Below are 20,052 nucleotides of genomic sequence, written 5' to 3' on the forward strand. Positions count from 1 at the left end.
CAGTCTACTAAGCGAGAAGCAGATTTCTATTGGAGCCCTAACCTGTGGTTTGGTGGAAGTTTGGCTCAAAAAGTATTAGGTCACAGTGATATTTCTTTTGATAAATTTGCTTTTGCCACCTGAACCACTTTCTTGAAAGATTTGTGACCAGCTGGATGGTCAGAAAGTCACAGCAGAGACTCTCTCAAAATATACCAGGTCACGCACCATTATTGAATTGCCAGTGCAGAAGTTCCTCTAATGCAGGGGTGGGCAAAATGCGGCCCGGGGGCCGGATGCAGCCCGCCAGGCCATTCTATTCAGCGTGCAGGGCCCCTAAAAAAACTTTAGAAAATTAGTATTAATCTTCCCTGTGCTGCCTGTCATGCAGCCCTCGATGGCTCGCCAAAACTCAGTAAGTGGTCCTCTGTCCAAAATAATTGCCCGCCCCTGCGTCTAATGTCAAATCTTCATATTAATGGCATGGATATATGGAGCTGCTTCCAGAGGGGAGCAGCAGTTACATTTTAATTGTTATTTAAAAGCCAGGAAGGATACAAACATGCCAAGCTTCTTCTTCCCAGCTTGTCCACACATAACAATTAGAATGCAAGAGTTGCTGCTTTTTTTAAACTTGTGTCCATACCCTAGAGACAGGGGTCACCAACCTGCAGTGCATCTGGCACAAGTGGAATGGGCAGCCTTGTACAACATGCAGCAAAATTAAAGAGGGAACAGAAGCTGCACAGCAGTGGACAGGGCAGAAATTAGATCAACAGATCATGCAATGGAAGAGAATTGGAGTGACATTCAGGGTGGAAGCGGAACCAAATTTGTGGCATGTCTGCCAAGGTTGGCTCCCACTGCGCTAAGAGTACCAGATGTGAAAGAGTACAATACAGTAACAGAACTCAAAAACTAGTAATCACTGTGACAAAAGTATAGTTACTGAACGAGATGTGAAAAAAGCAGACTAGTGGTTACTTTTCACTTTATTTTATTTTTCATTTTGAAATATTTACATTGTTTTCATGGTCAGTGTGACCTTGGAAAAGACAAGTGGGACATGTTTAAAAATTTCTAAGGCGGTTTGCTTACCATTATTAACAAATTCACTAGACAAATTTCTGAAAACATTTTCAAAATAAGCAGATATCTCTACTCCCACTGTCAGAATAACAATTACTGTGTTGCTAGATTACATATAAAATTAGAGCACATTTGTTTTGCATGAATTGAAAGTCAACATTATATTACTGAAGCAGAATATCTGATTTATTTATTTTTTTTTGCAAGCATCCAGTTTTAGACAGGACATTGCTATAATTATATTATCATTATTAATATTTAAACAGGCATGCAGTATTTGGTTTGAAACTTGTAACTGAAGTTTCAGTTTGGGATTATCAACCAATATTGGGAAGATGCAGAAATTTCAAGTATTTAACATACAAACAAATATTCTAATTTTTTTCCAACAGGCCGTGTCTTACTGCTCCACAGAGTTTAATGCTTAGACGTCAGAGTCAGTGTAGAAGACACTCTGAAGATCTGGGGAAGCATATTACTCAACTGATAAAACATTTCTTCTGAAATAGTCTGTAAAAACAAAAAATTTGCCATAAACCTTTAATTTAAGTGCATCTAACTTACAGCAGCAAGTAACTGTGCCCACAGATATTTCTCCTGGCAACCCATGGGATATTGGAACCTTATAGAAGAAGGTCCCTCATGATGGTTTTTCAGTAAGTATAGCAAAGCTTACTTTAAAATATTACCCAATAGGTGCATAATTTACCCATTTTAGTGAATTCCTTCCACTTTTCACAAGTTCTTTCTAAAGCAGATCTAGCATATTATTTGCTGGTACTAAGACATCTCTCCAAACTCAAGATTAAGAGCTAATTTTTGCTACACAATTTATTCTTGGTTTCCTCATTGTTTAGTTGTGTATTTCCTTACCAATATATACAAGTTCTTTTCTCAACTCTGAAGGCCAATTTTCAGAATAGCCACAACAACGAAAATTTTAGTACTTTTCATATGTTTGAGGACTCCCTGGTTCTGAACACCACATAGAATTATCAGTTCAGTTACATACATAGAGAACTGCCATGCTCTAATGCAGGGGTGCTCACCCCCCTGCCGACAGGCTAGTGCAGCCTGCCATCCCTATTAGGGTGACCACCTTTTCCGAATTCCCCCCTCACCGCCCAGTGGCATGGCTGGAGCAGAGCCAAGTGGGCCAGGGGCAGATGTGGGCTGCCCACTGCAGGGTCAGGGCTCCCTGGCCTGCTGCCCTTCCCCCGCAGAGCCGCATGCCAGCTGCATGCTCTCTACCTGTCTGATAGCAGTGGGTGGCACAACTGCATGCCCGCTGCTGCCCCTGCTACTGCCAAGCGGACAGGGGACATGTCACTATGGCAGTGTGGGGCTCCTGGGTACAGGACAGTAGGACGGGGAGCCTTGGGGGGGTGCGCACAGCAGTGGGGTACCACCCCCCTGCATGCCTCACACACCCTGAATGAGCTACCTGTGGCTGTCCTACTCCCCACCCTGGGGCCCCCATGCACTGCCCCAGCCCTACTCCCTCCCTCACTATGGGACCCTAGATCTCCACACCACCCCCCCCAAGACACCCCCTTCCACTCCCCAAAGACTTACCCACAGCAAGCTGCTTGGCACTTCCCTGGCCACATGCATGTGTGCAGGCTTGCACATGCACGCAGCCCACACCCCGCCTCCCCGCGAGTCCCACTCCTGGCAGCCCCAAACAGCCCTTGTAGGCTGGAACATTATCTGCTTGTGAGGGGAAACCCAGATCCCTGCATGATGCTGTGAATCTGGGACAAATGTTGTCCTGGAGTCATGGAGCCTGGGACCGGGACTTGATAATCCCATTCTGGGACTGTCCAGTCCAATTAGGGACGCATGATCACCCTACTCCCCATGGGTCTGAAAAACTGTTGGCAGGGGTGCAGTATAGCATTAATGGCCCCTGCTGCCAAATTACCAGAACTGTAGGGAGCCCTGCAAGCTACAGCACATGGCCCTGTGAGCTGTATTGAGTGCACAGGGTGGGGTGGCACAGGGCCTGACCTGAGGACTGGCACTGTGGCATTCATTTGGCCCATGGGGCCAAAGGTTAAGCACCACTTTTCTAATGCAGGGCTTGCATGATCCCATGGTCTGCCACAGAACTGTGTGGGAATTGTCCCCCTGTTTTCATGGGCATGCATTTGGGCTCAACACACTAAATTTAACAGATGCTAGGAAAACAACCAGTGAAAAGCCTTAAAATTAAGTAATTAAGTTTGATCCCAATCTCTTCAAAGAATGCCAGCTTCCTTTTTTTGTATCTTTATAGAACTAAAAAATAGAGCTCCTGTTCCGACTGTCTCTTGGATCACAGCAGGAGCACGTTTCTCAACTTAACCCACCTGTGGTACCAAGAATTGTACAGTACGGGATATTCCTCCATCCCAGGAGGCCATTTCCATCATGAAGCCTAGAAAGAAATAGTCATGATTTACACATTTATAGATAACAGGCTTTTCTTTTAATGACATTATCATGCAACATATAACAACATCCGATAGCAAAGGTTCTAGCCAGCTACATGGAACTATTGCAACCTCAGCCATCAGATTGGTACCTTTGGCTTCCTATACCTTCACTGGCTTGGGCAGCTTGCTGACTCAAGTCCTTGGCCAAATGATTTGCTACACAGAACACTAAAAATCTTGAAAGGTATGACATTCTAGTTCTTGGCCAAAATGTACAGCATGTTGCAGACCCGCAGGAATTAGAAGATACTTCCCAAGATTGATTATTTTGAGAATATTCTTCCAGAGCTAGCTGCCTTCTCTACATAGGCCTGGTGCACTAGGACCGTGCGAAACACCTGTGTTCTGTTTTGGTTTTGGCATTTCAGAGGGACAGCGATTAATTTTGGTGTTCGAATCACTGTCCCATTTAATTTCGGCCGAAACTGTTTCGGAATTTTGATGGTGTTTTGGCCATAGGCTATAATGGGGAAAATCACAAAATTGCCTATGACTGTCATTTCTTGCCTGATTCAGATGAAACTTGCAGGGATGCTAGCCTCTTCCGAATACATGAACCCTGGCGTGTTTCACGGAAATAGATGCAGGGGTTTCTGGAAAACTACGCTTCAAACTGTTCCAAGCAAAACTAGTATCACTTCCTGGCAGAGGCAGCCTGCCATCATCCCACATGCAGATCTAGGGGCCGATTCCCCCCCGCAGGAGTCTGGCATAGCCCCGCAGCCCTCCCGGGGGGTGTGGACTCCTGGATCTGTGTGCAGGATGACACCAGGCTGCTGCTGCCTACTGGGGCCAGCGCCAGCACTGGGTTCTTCCTGGTGGGGGCTGTGCCAGGCAGACTCATGTACTGGCATTGGCCCCAGCCAGCAGCAGCAGCCTGCTGTCATCCGCATGCTCCGCGGCTGGTGAGTACGGAGCATTTTTTTTTAAAGCCCCACACACATTGGCTCTGGCAGCAGCGATTGGGGCCTGAGGGCTCGTGGCAAGAGCCCCCCCGCACAGTGTGGGGATCACCCCCACCCCCGCCTGGCACCTGCACCAGGGTGTGGGTGCGGTGCCAGGGCATAGGTGCGGCACTGCATGCCAGGGCATCGTGCGCTGCCTGGGAGCTGGGGTGGCACCACCTGTCAACTGGAGCTCGATTCAATTCCCCAGCTCTCTAATCATTCCCCCAGCTTTTCCTGGGGGGTGTAACCCCCGGATCTGCATACAGGGTTTCAGCAGGCTGCTGCTGCCGGCTGGGAAAATAGCTCAGAGCCACCGCCATCCCCAGCTGGCAGCAGCAGCCTGCTGTCATCCCGCATCATCTGGGGCCCCGTGCCCCACAGGAAAAGCTGGGGGAAGTGATCAGAGAGCTGGGGAATTGAACCGGAAACTGGGGGAATGTTCAGGGACCTTAACATTCCCCCAGCTCCCGGGTTGATTCCCCAGCCCCCGGGCTGGAAGTGACCTCAGGGACAGATCATTGTCACTGGCCACCACCTACAGATGTCAATAGCCCACCTCTGAAACAGCTCCGAAACATCCGAATCATTTTGGATGGCCCGTTTTGTTTCAGAGCTGTTTCGGATTTGATGTTTCAACCATTAAAATGTCCGAATCCGAAACTAAATGAAACAGCTACTGAAATTTCACACAACCCTATGGTGTACCCTGGAATGCTGAATTCGCAACCAGGTATGGTATAACTAGAAATAGACTGACAGATTGGAAGCAGTTCAGAGAAGGGCAAGAGGAAGTGTAGGAAGGATTTATTATCAAGAAAAGTCTTCATATATAAAACCTGGCTAGGTGACAACTTGGCATTTATAAACACAGGGATTGCCAAACTATGACCCATGAACCCAAAACAAGCTCATGGTATATTACTGACAAATAAAAGTACACTTTTGTTAGTACAGTGTGTAATTTCTAATTATGGGTCACAGACATATTATACAATTATAACTATGTAGTACATACTAAGAGGTAGCTGCTTCACTTCTGGTGGAGGGAACCTAACATGCTACAGATATTTGAAGCACTTGACCACCAAAAATGGGAAGAATTATTTATGGGGTACAGAAGTACTAGGAAAATAAAGGCAAAGCTACGACAGTAATCAGAAAAACTCCCAATGATAAAATGTATTAGCATATAAAATAACATCGAAAAAAATAGTGGAGTCCCCCATTAAAAAAGAAAAATGGAGGGGGGTGGGAAAAAAAGAGGTTGAGCTACTTGACAGTGTATTTCAAGGACCAATTTGGCACTAGTACAGAGATGGCTTGAAGCTATCTTGTATCCCTTCATAGCAACTGATGAAGCAAGTCCACTGCTTACAAAAGCTTCTTTGATTTAGTTTATAAAAGGTGCAAATCCACCCCGACTTCAGGCTAACATAGCAAACTCTCTCTTCGAAGCCATCTATCCATCCATGTATATACTAGGATTTTCACAAGTCTTAACATTACATCCCCTCCTCCCCCCAATTCTGAGATGGCAGCAGCTGTTTCAATTAAGATTTTAAAAATGTATTTAAAATGTATTAAAGTTGTACTAAAAGTTCAACATTTTTCTAGCTCTACATTTTTATTTCCTTTTGTCTCTCTTGCAAAAGGTCAATTTGACCCACTTCCTGAGAACAAAGGACATCTAGAACAGGACTGTCCAGATTCAAAGCAGGTAGATACATGCCTCATGGGCTGCACACCACAGGGGTAGCACTAGTATGGACCACAGGGTCCCCCAGGCTGTATGCTTCACATGTGTGCAGGCAACCCCCCACTCTACTGGACTGTATGTGGGAACAGACACTCCCATGCAGCACTACACACTGCTTCACCTTACTTGCAGACTCCCCTGTGGCACTACACTGCATGGGTGCTCTGGGCTGCAGACTCCCCAGGCACTACAAGCTGCACTATGCCATGCTGCCCTGCCCAGTGGGTGTGGGCATATAGCAGAAGCCAGGGTGGGAAGAGGGATCCTTGAGCTTTCAGCTGCTATTACAACTGGAGCAATGGGGGACTTCATATTAACCCCTTGTGAGCTGCATATGGCCCATAGGCCACCAGCTGGATAGTTCTGATCTAGAAGAATAGGTGAAATGTAATACTAACCTTTGACACACTTGAATACCAGTTCTGCCCTCTTTAAGCACCATGGTATAGTCATTTCCTTAAAAAGAAAAAAGAAGTTATTTTACATTTTAGTGCAACCAAGCAAAAACATGTGACTGAAGACAGAGCATTTTTTTGTTGTGGCCAGGCAATTTATTTTAATCAGGTTTTTAAAAAGCACTCCCATTTTATTTTCATGATCTATAGTATTATGAGTAGGGACCTACTTAAATTGCAGTGATGCAATTTTCATGGAAATCATGAAAAACGGTTATCTCTACAAAAAAAAAAGGGACATTGGCCACCATTTCCCAAAAATCAATCAAAAAACGGTAATGAAAATAAGATACTGGCTCTCCAGTGGGAGCCAGAAATTCTTGCTGCCACTGCAGCTCAGTCTCGCAGCCTGCCCAGGAAGTGAAGGTGCTGGCTGGTGGGACAGCATGAAGGACAGACACCAAGATGGCGACTACCCCTCGTTCCTCTCTGCTAATTAGCACCGAGGGGCGGGGCTGCACAAACGCCAGCCAGAAATCAAGATGGCAGCTGTCCCCTCATCCCTCTTCCCACCGGGGCCTCTCCACCAATCATTGCCAAGGGGTAAAGCTGCTCCCAAACCACCACAAAAAAAATCGGCTCTTTGGGCTGTGACCAAGTAATGAAAATTGCTTTCATTTGCCAAGAGTTAGGTAGGTCCCTAATTATGACTTCCATGTGTACACATTTGTTAAAAACTATTTTTTCTGAACCCAAGTCCCCTTGAATGTCAGACCAGGTTTACCAGTGTTTCAGTTCTTCAAACAAGACTGAAGCCATAAAGCAAACCTGAGTTTCCCAAAGCATCCTAGAAATGTTGCATACCTTATGGATGACAACAAGAGCTCAACCACTATTTTAAAGTACTAGAAGATACTATCGAGTAAACAGTAAATGCATTTTAAAGGTGAGCTTTTTGAAAAGGGAGACCCAGGAATGGTGATGACAGTACCGTTCACCCAACATGACTGCCTTCAAGGGTTGCTGGAAACCACAGTTCCCACCTACACTATATCTAGAGCATCTCCCCATCCCCCTACCATAAAATAGAGACTATATGTAAAACCAACATTTAAAAACAGTTCTCATGATGCAAATCCTCACATCTGTTTTCCTCACATCTGTTTGCTTCACCCTTCAGTTACACAACACAAGGATCAGATAGCACAATGCTGGACAGCAGAGTATTTTCAAGTTTTCCGGAAGAAATACTGGGTCTCCATTGTAATTTATCTGCCCACACAAGCTTCTTGTCATATGAAAGGTAGGCGTTTGCTGGTAGTTTTGATCCCTGTTTTGGCTTAGGTTAAAAACCAGAATCTAAAAAGAAAGGTTCTGTTGCCTTGAAGGCAAGTTAGCAGCACATTCTGTAGTCAATATGGAAAGTGAGATGATGCCTTAAAAGGATCAATTGAAGCAGCAGGATATGACACTAGTTTTTGGACAGTTCCAGAGGAATATAGATGTTAAGTGTTGTGGGCACTAAGGGAAATAACAGGTTGAACACAGAACACCAATTAATTCAACCCACAAGAACTCAAAATGGATTATAACCTGAATCACTACCGTGTCATTTTTAAAGCTGATGCTCTCATTATTTCACCAGGTTAGGAATATTATTTTTACATGTAAAAACATACTCTACGGCTGTCCTTATGACTGAAGATTAGATGGACACTGGTCTCAAGTGCAGGGACACAAGACAACAAAGGTTTGAGTTTACTAGTGTCAATCTAGGGCGGTAGAGTGCTTGAGAACTTTGCCTGTAATTAGTAACTCCATGTCACCTATCCTTGTATTCAAAAGGATAATAAAAAAAAAAGAGCCGATTTATTAGTAGCAGGGCTGTTATTCCTCTTGCTTATCAGAGCCCAAGTTTGTTGGTAAGTCTTGCAGGACTTCCTACTTACTTGTTCTAACTGGCAGATTCAAATTAGTGGGTACAGTCACGTGCATAAGATTTTAAATATGCACTTAAGTCTTTGCAGAAACTGGACTAACAGGGGCCCCAAGTTCCTAAATAGTGCTTTTTAACTGGACTTTTGCTTTAGTATCTGTGTATTGTAAAAAGGAAAAAGGTTTTTAGGATTTGGCCATAGTAGATATGCCCCAAATAAAATGCCTTGAATAAAAACATCTACTTAGAAGCCATTTAACTAGATAGATGGAAGGAAGAGAAGAATGCATGCTATAGATTTTTTTTCTAGTTTTCCTTTCCAAAAAAGGAGTATTTTACATTAAATGTAATGATCACAAAAAGGCACCAATTAATAGCCTTGATGAGGTCTGTTTTTCTTCAAACAGATATACAATCAGCAGCAATGGCCTCTACACTGAATCTATAAAACAAAGATGCAAGTTGCGTTCAAGTGATAAGTGTGAACATCTGCCTAGTAGCTTCGTTTCATCCCTTGTATCAGTTCACCTAGGATATATAACAGGTATCAGATGACTAAGTAGTTCTTGCCTGGTCTTGACTTAGCTGGAACTGTTACAGTCCTTTCAGATCAGAAGTCTTCCAGCCATTCATTTATCTTTCTCCCTCTGATTTCTTAGATGTGGGTTTGAATGCCTGGCAAATTGTACCATGCTTTATACTAACGTCACAGTAAGGGAAATAGTAACATTCTGCCACCCTCTCCCCAAAGTGACACTCATTTGCTTTATATAAAGGTCCCCATACAAGTGAGATATGATGCCCTCCTTCAGTTTGATAAACTCATTGCCATCCTTGAGTTAAATATATATTTCACTTCTCCATCTACAAAAACAGAATAATCTTTGAGAGAACAAAAGAAAGCTCATGACGAATGCCTGTCACAGTGAACATCCAAACATCTTTGCAGCTGTGCTACTGGTTAACCACTTTACAAAAATGTTTTTATGTAGGTGGTAAACAGCTTCAAAAAACAAGGTTACTAAAGGCACTAAATTCAGATTTAGTTCAGAGTTCAGTAGTTTCAGATTAGCATTTAGAAAGGTAATATTGTTCATTCTTCCCTCCATAAGGAGTTATAGAAGTTTCAGGTTTTAAATAAGGTCAGCCAGCTGCAGCAAACTGTTATCAATGTTTCCAATGCAATTTACACTTTTGTTTAAATTTTTATATTTATACATACACACATCTCCTATCATGCAGGTCATCAAGTTTATTCTGCAAACATTCAAACATGAAACAAATAAGGGCTAATTTATCAATTTTAAAAGACCTAGGCAATCATCTTATAGTCTTCAAATTTCATACAATACTATAGCATCCTTTAAAGTAGGTATTTTATAAACTGTTCATGTAGTCTGAAACTTTAACAAAAATGTTAAAACAGGAAAATCCACAATACATAGGTTACTGAATGGTTTCCTTTCCTCCTTAATAAGACTTATTCCCAACAGATACTTTATTGGGTAGACCCTTAAAACCACATCAATTAAATCAGCATGATTGCAGTCTCAACAAGTAATTTCAAGGGTGGGGGAGGAGAAAATGGTGTCAGATTAGAATTGGATTCATGTGGGCAATTCCTTTATTGGGCATGTCTATCTCAACCCTGCAGCTGGTTCAATAAAAGAGAATCACCCACAAAATTCTTGCTTCTTCATATTTTTCCTGGACCATCACAGCAAAATCAAATCTCAACACAATTAGATTAGGTTTCATTTTTTCAGTGTTCATTATCCATGACTAAACTTGTGTTTAAAGTATTGTCCGTTAACGCCTACCTTCAACATTAACAGAAGTGTTTTATTTACACAGCTAGATCTTGCACTGTAATGGGACTTGATCCTTCTAGGAGACAAATGCACAGATAGATTTGCCCACATGGAGTCCCATAAATTGCAGATGCATGCACAGTACACATGAAGGATCCATATTAATGGTTCTTTTTGCAGGATCAAGGCCGTATTTGTTCTTAAAAGGCACAAGAAATGCTACATTTAAAATTGTAATTTAGGGCCATTTCCTAAATATAAATAAATACAAAGAGCTAAACAGTGGTAGACAGCTCTAAATATCTCATATCTACTTTTGATTTTTCAACCAGGAACTGACACTGATGAAACAGTATAGCTACTATACACCCTCCCAAACTGGCTAGCAGCCGTTAGAGAGTATTACCTTTCTGAATACCAATAAAGTCAAAATCACATACAATTTTTTTGGTTTACTTACTTCTGACATATCATGTACTAACAGGAGAGGGATACTAATTGTAGTAATGTCATGTGTACAGCAGACTTTGAGAATATTTCTGAGGCCCATGATTGCAGGGTCACGAGCAGTAATGTTACCAGATCTCACGTTGTCATCCACACAGAGATGAAAAGCAACATGAATTTCAGAAAGATTTGAATGACGTGTGATGTAGAATTCACCTGCAGAACAAGGCGATAGACAAAAGAATCCATCATGCTTGTGATATAGAGTTCAATACAAAAATCAACCTACAACTGCCATAAGCAGCACAGTGGGAATAAAAATGGAAGAATTTAACATCAATTGGGGTCCTCCACTAGTCAGCAGTGAGGGTGTGGGGCAAGGGGTGGGTACATGCGAGGTAACATGCAAGATTAAAGGGACTGGCACACACTACTTCCACTGTGAATTTGGTAGATCCTTAATCATAATAGTTGATGGGTGACACTGCACAGCAGCTCCTCTTCCCCTTTAAAAAGAGTATGTTTGTCCATAGCCTAAAAAACTTTAAAAAAAAACAAAAAAAAAAAAAACTTAAGAGCCTATGAAACATAACCCCTTCCCTTGCTTGGCTAGGGACACAAACTGGTATAAAGTGATCAGAAACCAGTTCAAAGCTGTAACACAAGAGAAGTTCAGTGCACATCAACCACTTCTAAAATGTCTGAAATCAGTTTAAGATAAACCTGGTGAGATGTAGTATCAGACTTCTGTCCCAGATCCCCTCTAGATTCAAGTTAAGTCATAGTGCCCCAGCATCCCAGGATGCTTTGCACTTGTCCCACAACCCCCTCCCCACCCCTTGTAGGGTGGGCAGGCTAGCCTTGGCCAAGCTGTCTGCTCCAGCCAAGCAGGGAGGTGTGCTCTAGTGCCCCCCAGCTTCTGGCCTGGGACATTACAGACATGTGGCTGCATTTCCAGAATCAAAAGTGAATGTCTGTTCAATCTGTGCAGTTTAGACCAACTTGCAAAGATTGAACCAATTCAGCCTTGGGCTTTTTCACTATCTGTACTTATCCTTTCTGTTCAGTCTAGACAGTTCCTTGCTATTTAGTCAGTGGATAGACAATGGATAGATGGATGTGACCTATATATGGTAGGAAATAATATAATGTGGAAGACAAAGGAGGGGGAAGGAGGTGTAACACTCAAAAATATAGACGCAAGCACTGCAGAGCAGACAGATGTGGGAGGAGGAAATGCCAAAAAAAGGATGAGTTAAAATAAAAGATACAAAAAGCCTGTGGGAAAGACAGTGGGTACAGATTACTTAACTGGGGAGCATACAGGAAGGTGCAGATACCAAAGATCAGAATTGAATAAGAATTTGTAACAGGGTAGGATTAACCAAGATTTGTTTTTAAAAAAGAGCCCAAAGCAACTGGTTAAGACCTGGAGAAGAAAAAACAAACTAACAAAACACACAGCTTTATTCTTACAGCAGAAAAAGAAACAAGGAGCAGCAGAACCTTGGCTCATGAGCTAGATCTGAAATTTGCAGCAAGATAAGGAGAGACCAACCCACACTAAGATGCCAATGCAACAAACTGCAGCCCCAGTAATCAGGATGATGATCTGTGCCTGCTCAAATCTCACACAGGATCATGGCCTAATTGCAAAAACAGGGGACAGGAACAGCCTTGTTAGGACATAACATTACCATGAACCATTTCATGTTCAGAAATGGAACACACCGTTTGGTAAGACTGTCATCTTTCCTCTCTCCTCACACAACTTGTAAATTGTTTTTAATAAGTAGCTGATGGAAGGGTACATGAAAGACCAGAATATAAGCAAGTGAAAACTCAAGGAAAAACAGGGAAGTAGATGCCTACTCTCAAAAAAACAAAACAAAACAAAAACAAAAACAAAACCCACAACCCCCCCCCCCCAAAAAAAAACAAACAAACAAAAAAACCCCACTGTTCTGCAGTAAAGTAGGAAAGAATGCTTGCAAGGAGAGGTCAAAAGGAAGTGAGAAAGGTTTACAGACTGGGCCCTTTGTTTCTGGAAGGCTAATTTCTCCCTGCTTACACAAAAGCAGAAGTTAATCTCCAAGGTCTGTCCAAAATAGCTTGTCCACTAGATAGTTAAACTAAATCTCCTTTTAATCCAATAGGAAAGGATCACCACCCTTGGCTTAAGTTGTTCCACAATTCCGTTCTACTACATAGATTTAAGATGCCCCATAACTATGTCAAGGTATTCATCTTGATAGTTATTTAAACAGATAAACTAAAGCTTTTTTCCTTCCAAAAAGCAACATCCAATGCGTCCAGATCTTCAAATAATTGCTATAGATAACTTCCTTATTGAAAGGATAACCTGTAAGAGGACATAAGATCATATGCTCCTACATTCCCATGGACCACTCCTATGCTTAAAAATGTGTTCAATTGTAACTATTTTGTGATAGTATGCAGAACCAAGTATTTTAGAGAATTATTTGCAAGCCTTATAATTTACTTCTTCACCTGATTTACAACAGAAGTCTTAGGCATAGGGACAATAAGCGACTTGCCTAACGTCACAGCATGACTTCATGGCAAAGCTGGGAATAGAAACCAGATGCCCCAACACCACAGTCTGGGCCATACCTACAAGGGCATCCTTGCCTTCCGAGAAGGAGAAGGATGTTTAGTTTAAACATTCCCTTGTGTTTAGTTATATATATATATATTATTCCGGAACGTAGAGTGACTGCTAGGGATAAGCATAACAACAGGTTTACTTAAAAAAAGAAAAAAGAAAAGAAAAGAACAACACTGACTCACCTGGTAAAATATTTGATTGGTTTCGTTCAATATTCTTGGATTTATCTTCACTTCCACCATCTCTGTTTAGTGAATCTATAGTATAAATATTAAATATACTGTATATGGACTGCCTTAACATTACTGCGTTACCAAGCTGAAATGCTTCAATAGTTTCATGTGTGCCATATTCTAACAACTTAAGAACCAATCCAAAGTGCACTGAAATCAAAAGTGGTCTTTATTGAGTTCAGTGGACATTGAATCTGGTCCTGAATGCAAATAATCAACTTTGACCTTAACCATCATACTCAATACAAAAAACAGATAACTCAATATTCTTCACTCCTCCTCATCTCCAGCCAGAAGAGACAGACCTGAAAATGAGAGATCTTGTATTTAAATATTGGGAGGTTCTTGATAATACTGTATTGGGACCTTTCATAGAGTTACCCTATTGCAGGGTGCACAACCTACAGCTCACATGCAACTTGCTAGGGCAATCCCATAATTCTTTAATAAAGCATTTTATTGCGCCAAAAAATTGGAAAATAAAAACAGCAAGTCCTGTGTCCTTGCTGAACAGTGATTCACCAATCTGCGCATGCCTCCCCCTACTTTCTGCAGTCAATCAAGAGTGCACCATGCAAGTAGACCTCATTAAAATTTGTTGTATAGCCTTGCCCTAGACTCTTACTACCAGTTCTCTCGCCCCTTTAGCTCTTAAACTTTCCATGCATTTCTAATAAGACTTTATTTCCCGGGAAAAAAGGTGAACTAGAGTGTTTCTGGTGGCCAACTGACAGTTTGCCACTCACTTAACAGAAAAAAGCTATAGAAAAGAGTTTAAAAGTGAGATACAAAATTAGGTAGAGAATCAACTTTTTACATTAAATTGCTGTTATTTCCTAGTACTGCAAACAAAGTTATAACTATTCAAATAAAACCAAGAGTAAGGAAAAACTGACAGTCAGATGTTTTTAATGAGACCATTCTATTACAATACACAGTACCACAGTAAGTTTATTCCACTATAGATTTATGTGCCTATTCGTGTTACTGATTCATTTAAACCACATAAGTAGTTCTTTATGAGAAAAGAAAATATCACCCTGATGTAAGAGTAGTGTCCTCAAAGGCATGTAGGCAGAAAACTTCCTACCATTTGTAAATACACTTGTGAAAGATCTACACACCCCATTATCAGTTATTGATAATCTTTTGCTTCAGTACCCCATTGCTAGAAGTAAAATATTTGCAACTCTTATTCCCCATTATAATTTCTAAAACTTTAAAGACAGAGACAGGTCAAACCACGGTTAAGCCTGATTACTGATGATGTTCAAGTGGGGGAGAGGGGCAGAGGGAAGGAGAAAGGGGCCCAGGAATATAGGGGGTTGGCATATTCATATGCTTTAGAATTTCAGGATTATTAAAAATCAGTCTGTTATGGCTTCAGAGAGAACATGAACAGAGGCTAAATTTACACAGCACGGCTTGCCTGAGTCTATACATAGGATAGAACAGCTCTGAGGGCAAAATTTCCCCAATTCACTTCAGTAAGCACTAAATTTTGATGCTGGTGCACTGCAAGGTCAAGCAACATCTCTCTGAATATGGAGACACCACCACTTAGTTTCTGCTTTCATATCGAAAGTGGGGGGTCTGCACTAGAACCTGTAAATATGCATGAACACCACAAAGGGAGAATGCAGCCCAAGCAACCCAAAGGACAGAATTATATTCTGATCATCTGCCCAATCTATCATATGTCAAGGCGGCAGCTTCTTCTGGGATAGAGCTTGGAAAAGTGCCACTATCTATCTTTTCTTTTAAAAACTGACCCTGACTACAGAGAAGATCGGGAGGATTAGCTTTTCATAGTAGGCTTGAGCTAATTTGACCCCTGATGCTCATTATAGAATACATGTGCACAAGTATAAAAGCTTAGGATACTTGACAGAGTTCACTATACTAAAGCCACACATTTGAATCTTTGGCTTCTGCTCATTGGTGGCTTGAAAAAAAAAACCAAAAAACAGTTTTTCCCTGGAATTCACACTAACTGGACTCTGTAGCTTAACAGAGGGACAGATAGAAGTTAGCACCCTGGCAGAGCTTACTATCTACATATGAGGAACAAGGCCTTTAAAACAGGTTTATTCCATGAGATCTGTTTACTATCCTACCAAGAGGACTCTTTGCCTTCGACAATAGAGCAAGTTGGTCATTTTGGACCATGTTCCTTTCATACAACTTCACAGACTGTATCAGGAAGAGATGAATATTTTTATGTCCGGTTTGGATCTTTGGAGACAAGTTAAGAGGAGAACCAGCCGAATTATTGCTAGGAAGCAAAATGTGAAAGTACTGGAGACCACAGCTACCTCTAAAAGTTTGTGTTTTCCGAGTTTTGTATCTTCTTTTACTGCATATAAAAACATTCAACCAGCTTAAAGTGATATGGAAGGATAAGGGCCACCTTGAGTTTAAAACTGCATTGTTCCCCCTGAGTTCCCAAAATGTTTTACAGCAGGGAATCCTCTATTTTAGATATATGGGAAACTAAGGAAGAAAAAGTAAAAGCAACTTGCCCACACCCACAGAAACCTTGTCAGAACTGTTTTTGTTCAAGAGAAACAAGTTGCCACTGACCAGGATGCCTTTTTGACTTACTGCTACGCTTTGCTCTAGCAGAAAAAACAACCTTCTGGACAATTTCAAGTTGTTTTTGAATCCCAGGAAAATGGAAGTCTGTGCATTCTTGGCAAACTGTTGCAAAATCTAGAAGGAAATACAAGTTTAGCACACAACTTGTAGATTTGTATCTGTGAACGCAATATACATTTTGTACTACCGATTTAACAAAGCCACCAAGAAAGGCACACTTACCCTATTTACTCGAATCCAACATGATCCTCAATTTAAGATGACTCCCCAATAATTAGATACTATACACAGAAAATGTACAAAGTTTGATGTAATTTTTCCAGGTACTGAATTCATCCCCCTGCCCCCCCACCGCTATAGCAGGGAAAGCAATGGCTGGCGTGGGTGGTAGGGGTCAGGAGGCCCCCTTGCCCTCTGCTCCCCACACTTCTTCCCTCTGTAGCCTTCTTGCCCTGCCACCTGCACACCCCACTCACCCTAAACTCTGCCTCCCTTCCCCCCCGCACTCACTGTCAGACACTGCTCTGGCTCCGTTTCCTCCCTAGGCCACAGCATGTGGAAGCACAGCCCTTGCCAAGCCACAAAGATGGTTGGCACTGCTGACTGGTTAGGCAGGGGGAAGCTTTCCAGGTGCTCTGTGCCTAGCTGTACTTGACAGTGGGGGCATTAGTGGGTTAGGACTTTGGTCCTAACCCAGGCTCAGTGCCAGAGTCAAAGCTGTAGCAGCTACCTATCCCCCACCCCGCTTTGTATATACCTCCTCCCCTCCCCACCAATGCTGACTGGGGAAAAAAACATCATCTTAGATTCGACTAAACATGGTATTTACTATGTTTCCCTTAAAATCCCAAGCACTTTAAAGACAGAACTAAAACATTTTTAAATTAACAGCTCATTTAGAAAGGAAATTTTCAATAATGCTGTTGTACACCAGGTAAACTTGAGAAATTATGTCAGAACCAAAACACAGATCTGCACAAGTCTGTTTTTCCTTTTATTCTGTAAGCATTCAAATATGGGCCTATAATCTTTCAGTGCTACCCATCAGAGAGATTTCAGGGGGAGTTCTCCAAATATTAGTTAACAATCACTGCCATGATGACTACTAGTGTAAAAAAAAAAAACAACAACAACAAAAAAAAAACAGAACAAATTTTACAGCTAAACAAGAATGCCACTTCCAGGGGGCCTCCCAGTAGGCAAGCTGCTATGAGTCTGATATCACATAAAAATAGGCAACTGTCAATCCTCTGGATCATGGTGTATACACGTCAGGTGTCTGATGAATTTACTTGTATAAAGTCCTGTGACCATCACACCAAGACCTCCGACGTGTACACCCAGGGCAAGAGCATGGAGGAGTAGAGGCTGCCCAAGACCTACCACACACCATTTAGACTACTGAGACAGAATCCAAATGCCAAAGTCCAGATGTTCAGTGCCTCGATGACCATAGCTTCTCCCAGAGAGTGCTGGATGAGAACTGCTGCCGACTGCCAAACACTTCAGTAATGGCATGTTTCTGTCAGGGTCCCTTAGATTTTCTCCAACCAAGGAATATCCACAAGGCAGCAGGAACTACAGTTTTGAAGTGCCCTATACTTGCCCTACTCTGGAGGTTGCAACACTGTGGTATTTTATAGGGGTGGGGGATGGGGGGGCGTGTCGCGGGGCAAGTAGCCCCATCATGTTGCCATCAGGCCCTCCAGTTGGTTGCAGTTCATGGTCATACCCAGGACATCACATATAAAACAGCCAATATATTACAATAGCAACAAGTATGTTTTTTGCAGCTGGTTTTCCAGGTTCCCTACCCAGAGGTTAGGTCTCTATGCAAGTCAATGGAAGAAAGAGCAAGCCATTAGCAAGGATCCCTGAAGTAGTTATTGCTTGCATGGCTTTTCACTGTCCATCCACTAACTCCAAGCACTTGTTTTTGGAGTAGCCTAACACCCTTTTTATGGGCACCCTAAACTCCTGGTAAATTGGAAGAAATTAAGCCAATTGGGTAGAACCAAAGTTTTCAAGCATTAAGATGCAAAGATACTTCTTTAAAGTTTCTGTTATAAAACACTACTTTAAAATGTTGCCACTTGGCCTATACACGACATCTCTAAGCCAAAACAGAGGAAAAAGAAAAAGAAGTCTTGGAATAAAGGAGAGAGTTTGCCCTAAAACAGAAATTATTTTAGTCAGAATTAAAGTTAACGTTTCTCATTTTTGGGTGAGAAGTATGGAGCCACTGGATGTGGATCAATATTTTTTTTTTATTCCAACTGTTTCAAAAGACCCCCAACTGCAGTGAGTCACCATGCTGGGCAATGCACACTCCAAACTAAGGAAGACCATGCTTTCCCCACTTAGATCAAAGCCCAAGTTTGAACTGACAATTCATCGTTCACATACTTTGTTGAGCTTCACGGCATGTTCCACACAGATTCTCGTTTAGAGTCTTTCAGGAAGGAGCCTGTTGCTTAAGTAGTAGATTTAAAGGACGTTTCACCCTCTTCCCCCACCACTTTTTGCTGCAAAAATTAGTAGAATGATTTTCTACATTGTGGGAATGGCTGCAAGTTCTGGCTTTGTTTAATAGGTCTTTTAAATGACTGTTAATTCTGTCCAGGTGTTAAGACAGGCACCTTTCTCTCTGTTTTATGAAAGGTAACTAAAAAAATAAAAAATAAAAAAAAATTACTGCAAGTCTGAAATCTACTTTTTAGGACCTAAAGCACCCTGGACAGTGTGCTGTAACTTTTGCTCCTACTCTATTTCCCTCCTCTTGCTTCAAGTCTCATTGCACCCATATGCCCTTTGAAAAGAAGTTCCTTGTGCTACCTCCTTATCGGAAACATTTTAAAAGAAAATGATCAACTAGATGGCAGGAACAGGAGACTCAACAACAGTTGTTCTGGCCAAAAAACACACACTTGAAATGTAAACATTTTTGTACTGAACGTCAGGCGGAAGCTGGGAGCGGTCTGTAATGTGGTTCAGAGAGAAGGGCTGTGTGGCCAAGATTGGAATGAGGGCAAATAAAATAATCAGTTGGTTAGCCATTGCGGGCATGGTATTTATATAGACGTTAGCTATTTAGGAGTGTGCTCACAACCATTATCTGCCTGTTTTTCAGGAGTGGAGATCATATAGAGCTCTCACTGACTTCAAATGGAATGTAGGATTGTCATCATTTTTTTAAATCAGGGGTATTACTTTTAAATTAATTTTGTTTTCCAATGAATTTAGAGTCTTAGGTTTCACTTCAGCCTCAATCTTTGCTAGTAGTTAAGCTGTTTATCGTATCACAGGTAAGTTCCAGGCTTTCGACCAAGAGCATGCTGCTGCTCTAAGATACTAAAATCAAAGCTGGCATAAGGCTGCTGACAAGGGCTGCCAACCTCAAACACATCACCTGAACTCAACTGTGCATTTAGAGAGCAGGAAGGAGCGCCACATATCTTAACAAGCTTGAGCTACATTTTCTGCCACAATCATCTATACTTTATCACTCATCTCTTCTGGTCTCCATTTTTTTACTCCAGTTTTGTTACTCTCTAAAAAAGGCCTCATCTTACATTTGCTTTTATTTTCTGCTCTGGAGAACTAACTATGTTCCCGTATCCATTTGGGAGGCTCTAGCAAACATTTGGGGTATCATTACATACTTCATAAATCACTTCATTTTCCTGAACTAATGACATTGAAAATATATTTGAAGACAGACAGGCATTATTTATACAGTAGACAACTAACCTGCT

The 20,052-nt window shown here is 41.9% G+C and overlaps 1 protein-coding gene across 3 annotated transcripts in view; it reads right to left on the reverse strand.

Annotated features, from left to right (window-relative positions):
* Positions 1-959: 959 nt before the first annotated feature.
* CUNH12orf4 (chromosome unknown C12orf4 homolog) overlaps positions 960-20,052 on the reverse strand; it is a 27,325-nt gene continuing 8,232 nt past the window's right edge. Inside the window, exons 9-14 of one of the 3 annotated variants that reach the window (XM_006027810.3) lie at positions 16,304-16,411; positions 13,649-13,723; positions 10,851-11,053; positions 6,647-6,704; positions 3,420-3,487; positions 960-1,578 (exon numbers count right to left, since the gene is read on the reverse strand). In XM_006027810.3, the coding sequence (XP_006027872.1) occupies positions 1,486-1,578; positions 3,420-3,487; positions 6,647-6,704; positions 10,851-11,053; positions 13,649-13,723; positions 16,304-16,411 (605 nt within the window). In that variant the 3' untranslated portion in view covers positions 960-1,485. Of the gene's footprint in view, positions 1,579-3,419; positions 3,488-6,646; positions 6,705-10,850; positions 11,054-13,648; positions 13,724-16,282; positions 16,412-20,052 lie in introns of all 3 variants that reach the window. The other 2 variants (XM_006027809.3, XM_025209108.1) reach the window with 2 other exon arrangements.

Source organism: Alligator sinensis, unplaced genomic scaffold (assembly GCF_000455745.1).
Source record: "Alligator sinensis unplaced genomic scaffold, ASM45574v1 scaffold177_1, whole genome shotgun sequence".
In the NCBI taxonomy this organism is placed as follows: Eukaryota; Metazoa; Chordata; order Crocodylia; family Alligatoridae; genus Alligator; species Alligator sinensis.